Source organism: Trichechus manatus, unplaced genomic scaffold, assembly GCF_000243295.1.
Source record: "Trichechus manatus latirostris isolate Lorelei unplaced genomic scaffold, TriManLat1.0 scaffold00073, whole genome shotgun sequence".
Lineage (NCBI taxonomy): Eukaryota > Metazoa > Chordata > Mammalia > Sirenia > Trichechidae > Trichechus > Trichechus manatus.
Genome location: NW_004444009.1, coordinates 9,267,249 through 9,271,919, shown reverse-complemented (window position 1 = coordinate 9,271,919; position 4,671 = coordinate 9,267,249). Strand labels below are relative to the sequence as shown.

At 36.9% G+C, this 4,671-nt stretch overlaps 1 protein-coding gene across 3 annotated transcripts in view; it reads right to left on the bottom strand.

The window, feature by feature from the left end:
* Positions 1–3,630, bottom strand: part of AMPD1 (adenosine monophosphate deaminase 1) — a 24,943-nt gene extending 21,313 nt beyond the window's left edge. Inside the window, exons 1-2 of one of the 3 annotated variants that reach the window (XM_004380374.1) lie at positions 3,531–3,630; positions 2,232–2,243 (exon numbers count right to left, since the gene is read on the bottom strand). In XM_004380374.1, the coding sequence (XP_004380431.1) occupies positions 2,232–2,243; positions 3,531–3,630 (112 nt within the window). Of the gene's footprint in view, positions 1–1,682; positions 1,691–2,231; positions 2,244–3,526 lie in introns of all 3 variants that reach the window. The other 2 variants (XM_004380376.1, XM_004380375.1) reach the window with 2 other exon arrangements.
* Positions 3,631–4,671: the final 1,041 nt, after the last annotated feature.

Here is a 4,671-nt window from a genome sequence, read left to right as displayed (position 1 = left end):
GAAGAACACCAAAGCCCAAGAGACAGAAACGGACACATAAACCAGAGACTCCATCAGTCTGAGACCAGAAGAACTAGATGGTGTCTGGCTACTACCAATGACCGCCTTTACAGGGAATACAAGAGAGACTCTGATGGAGCTTGAGAAGAGTGGGGTGCAGAACTCAAATTCTAGTAAAAAGATCAGACTTAATGGTCTGAGACTGGAGGGACCCCAGAAGACATGGTCCCCAGACTCTCTGTTAGCCTAAAACTACAACCATTCCCGAAGCCAACTGTTCACACAAAGATTAGACTGGACTATAAGACATAAAATGATACTAGTGAAGAGTATGCTTCTTAGCTCAAGTAGATACATGAGTCTAAATGGGCAGCTCCTGTCTGGAGGCAAGACAAGAAGGCAGAAAGGGACAGGAGCTGGTTGAATGGACAAGGGAGGTACGGGGTGGGAAGGAGGAGTGTGCTGTCACAGCATAGGGAGAGCAATAAGGGTCACATGGCAATGTGTGTAGAAATTTTTGTATAAGAAACTAACTTGAACTGTAAACTTTTACTTAAAGCACAGTAAAAAAAAAAAAAAAATTCCTCCCTCCACCCCAAGGCCATAGGATCCCTAGAAATAGTATCATTCCTCTCTGAGCATCACAAGCAAGCACATGCACCTCGAGGGTGAGTGGCAAGCAAGAGTTAGAAGAGGCTTCAGGCACCATGAAAGGCAGATGGAAACGGGCTAGTTGGTTGTGATGATGAGGATGAGGATGATGATGCAGCTGGCTTGTTATGCTGGGTCTGTGGCAATGCTGCTGAAGGTCTCTGAAAGGATGGTGTGGAAATGGACACCCAGAAACTAAATCCTACTTGCTTGAAATCTGGCTCTTCCAGAACAAGTATTCATTATCTGGGACTGCCCATATCCACTTCTTTAGTATTTTTAAACATTATTGCTTTTACTAAGGTTGTAACTACCTAAACCACTATAAACAGTCGAAGAGCAGAAACTCTACTCTCAAGAAGTAGTTTACATGATGACCAAAAATTATATGGTTGATATTTCCTTTCACTGAATCAACCAGTTGTTTTAACTTCATGCAGCCACAGCTGAAATTTGACTCCTAATTCAAGAGCTCTGCCTGTCAAAAATAATTCAGGGTGTGGTACTGGTAATGGAAAGAGTGAGCTTGGTATTTCAAAAGATGAGCAGATAAGATTTGGTGACAATCTGAATTCATGGAGAAAGAGAAGACCCCCTGAGGTTTGTATAGATGATGCTGAGTTCTTTTCTGAGCATGTTACATTTGAGATAATGGAGCATCCAAGTGGAAATGTCTTGAGGATAGGACATCTACCTTTGGATAGAGAACTGACAAGAGAATAGGAACAAGAAGTAGAGTGGTGAAGTGAAAAAAACACTGCGGTAGGAGTCAGAAAAAGTGTCCGTGTGTGCTGGGAGGCCTTAGGCAAACCACATAATGAGTAGGAAGCTCAGTTTCCATCATCATAAGAGGAGAATGTTAATAATTCCAATTTGAGACAGTTGTTATAAAGATTAAATAAGAAATACTTTAAAAACTATACAGTACTATCCAAAAGTTGGGGCTTATTATTATTAACATAGGAAGTGCAAGACTTTTGAGAAAAGGAATATCATGCTTGCTTCTTCAGCCAACAGTTCCAGAAAAACACGCTTATTTCTCAGCAGTGCTTTATTAATGTATAGGAAAAACAAGGTCATAGGCTTGTAATATACCACATTCCATCTCACAGCCAAAGGAACTCAAAGGCAGACCTACATCAGTCAGCTAAAGGACAAGTCTAATTTGAGATAAAGAGGAACATGCAACTAAAGTTACAGTTTTATTTCTAAAATGGGTTTCCATTTTATCTGGTCACAAAAATTAACAAGAAAATTTTTTGCCCTGAAATTGAGAGTTAACTAAGGCAAGACTCGGTAGGCCCCTTTGACTAATTTATGTCGACGGAGAAGATTGTTTTATTTTAGTGTATCAAATAAATGTCCCACAAGGTTCTCTTTAGAAACTGGATTCTTTTGGGGTCCAGAAATACCGTGAGTTCATTTGCTATACCATGGGATGTCTATGGTCATTATTAATCCTTGAAAACTTTCAGTGGTATCACTGCTGAAAAATAACCATGTTTCTAAATTAAGGAACAGTATCAGTTATTTAATTGATAGTTTGGCAAAAGGCAGGAAAAATAATTCAAGTTACTCACGTTTTTCTTCAGCTGTATGAAGTAAAATAAAATAAATGAACAACTTTCAGAAATCATAGTGGCTATTAGTCAATGCTTTGGAATGAAAATGTGGACTGGTACAAGAAAGAGATGTAGTGGAATGCATTATAATAGCTTCATTCTTCTAGTTTATAATTTGCAACCATCAAAAAACCCTGGGAATATGCTCATTGTACATCTCTTCATTTTCTTTTCCTTTTTAATATATCTCTTCAAATTTATGTTTATAATCTTAAAAAGGTACTCTTTGTAAAATGTGACTGAAAAAAAAATCTGATGAAGAGGAATGGGAACGTTCACACGATGCTAGTAGCAGGTAAACTGAAATAGCTGATTTGGAAAACAATGTAATAACACCTACCAACAGTCATTTCTAAGAATCTAGCCTACGGAAATAATCCTTAAATATGGAAAAAGCTTTAGGTGCAAAGATTACTGTCCAAGAGTATTTACACTTACAAAAACATGTGAACAACCTAGAGGATTAGTTAAGAAAATTAGAATATTTTATCGCCATTTTAGATGATGTTTAGGAAGAATTTGTAATATCATGGTAAAATGATTAAGTTATAACGTTAAGCAAAAAAAAAGGCAGGATATAAAATTACCTGTACAATATAATCACAATTATGTTTAAAAACTCTTTAATTTTACATAGAGAATAGATTCAAAAGAAAAACACTAAATATTATGAATGGGTGTTCTTGGATGATGGGGCTATGGTGGTTTTATGGTTACTACTACTTTCCTAAATTCTACACATTTTCTAAATGAGTGTTTATTACTGTTATTTTTCAGTGCAATTTCTCCCTTTTTATTTCATGTGAAACATGTATTGATTTTATACTGAAAAACACTTATAACTACTTTTTTTTATTATTCTGTACAAGCCTGGGTTGGGAACCATCGGAATGCACAATTTGGGTTAGTATTTCCATCATATTCATGATTTTCAGCTAATACTATAGCTAGAGACATTGTATAGGACCATTCTCAGAATTGTGGCAGCACAAGTCGTGTTTAGACTAGTAGAGCAGATATACTAAATATTTCACACCACTTTTTACTGAGATCATCAAAGATGATGACACAATTTTAGAAAATTATCCCCTCCTAAAACTAAAAACAAAACAAAAAATCTTGAACATGTCCTGCCTCTGAAATGAATGATTAAAGCTATTATGAACCCTAAATAAGGATCATCACAGCTGATATGATAGCTAAAGAAGTGGTTACATCTGAAAACAACTGAGCTTGCCAAACACTCTGCACACCTACCTGTAAGTTTGAACAGAGGCATTGTTGCTGGGTTCCTTGGTTCTAGGAGAGGAGATGATGCAGATGTCTGACTGACACTGTAAAATACCCTGACATTCATTTTTGTTATTTTGCTTTGCCCCCTGAAATCTGACCCTTCTCTGCTAAAAGGAGAGAGATGAGCTTTGGACCTATTTATAGCTTTAGTCAATTGACAGTGACAAACAAGTGAAGCATATCTATGGTCTCCACTCTAGAATTTTAGAAAAGAGGACTGTAATAGGCCAGGCATTGCATTTCAGTTCTCTCTAAATCTTCCTACAGATTTGATTCTCTTCAAGTGTCATTTTCTTACATGACCTGACCACCCTAAAAAATAAAAACAACTCCTTGCTGTCAAGTTGATTCCAACTCATAGCAACCCTATAGGACAGAGTAGAACTGGCCCATATGGTTTCCAAGACTGTAATCTTTACAGGAGCAGACTGCCACATCTTTCTCCCCTGGAGCAGCTGGTGGGTTTGAACCACAGACCTTACGGTTAGCAGCAGAATGCTTAACCACTGGGCTACCAGGGCTCCTTACTTTGACCACCCTAGTGAAATATAATGGAGTTGTCTAGGCTTCTGAAAAGTCAAGATAAACTCAGGGTTTTTTGGCATGAGCACAGCTTGGTGAATATGCTGGTATATCATCAAATTCTCAACACACACACAATACACACTTTTATCATTACAAATATCCCTGCTCAGCATAAATTCACTTGACAGAATTTATTTAATGAACTAAGTAGTAAATTCCCTTTAAGTCTTACAGAAACTCAGTAGCCATCTAGAATGCTCAGTTACCCATACTCTATATACTGTTACAAGAATAATATCTTTTCTTTGTATAACATTATACACTATATATAGCACTTTCCAAACATTATCTATTTGATCCTAATTAAAACCGTATAAGGCAAGTAGCACATTATTCTTGCTTCCCAAATGAAAAAAATGGGCCTTTCAAAAGTGTATTGCCCAAAGTTATTCTGCTCATAAATGGCAAAGCCAAGGCTTTCCAGATCAAGAATCCTATGCTCTTTGCATGATAACATGCAGTCTTAGTTATAATTAATATGTGGTAATTACTGTTAGGTAAAGAAAGTACTTTGTCAGGC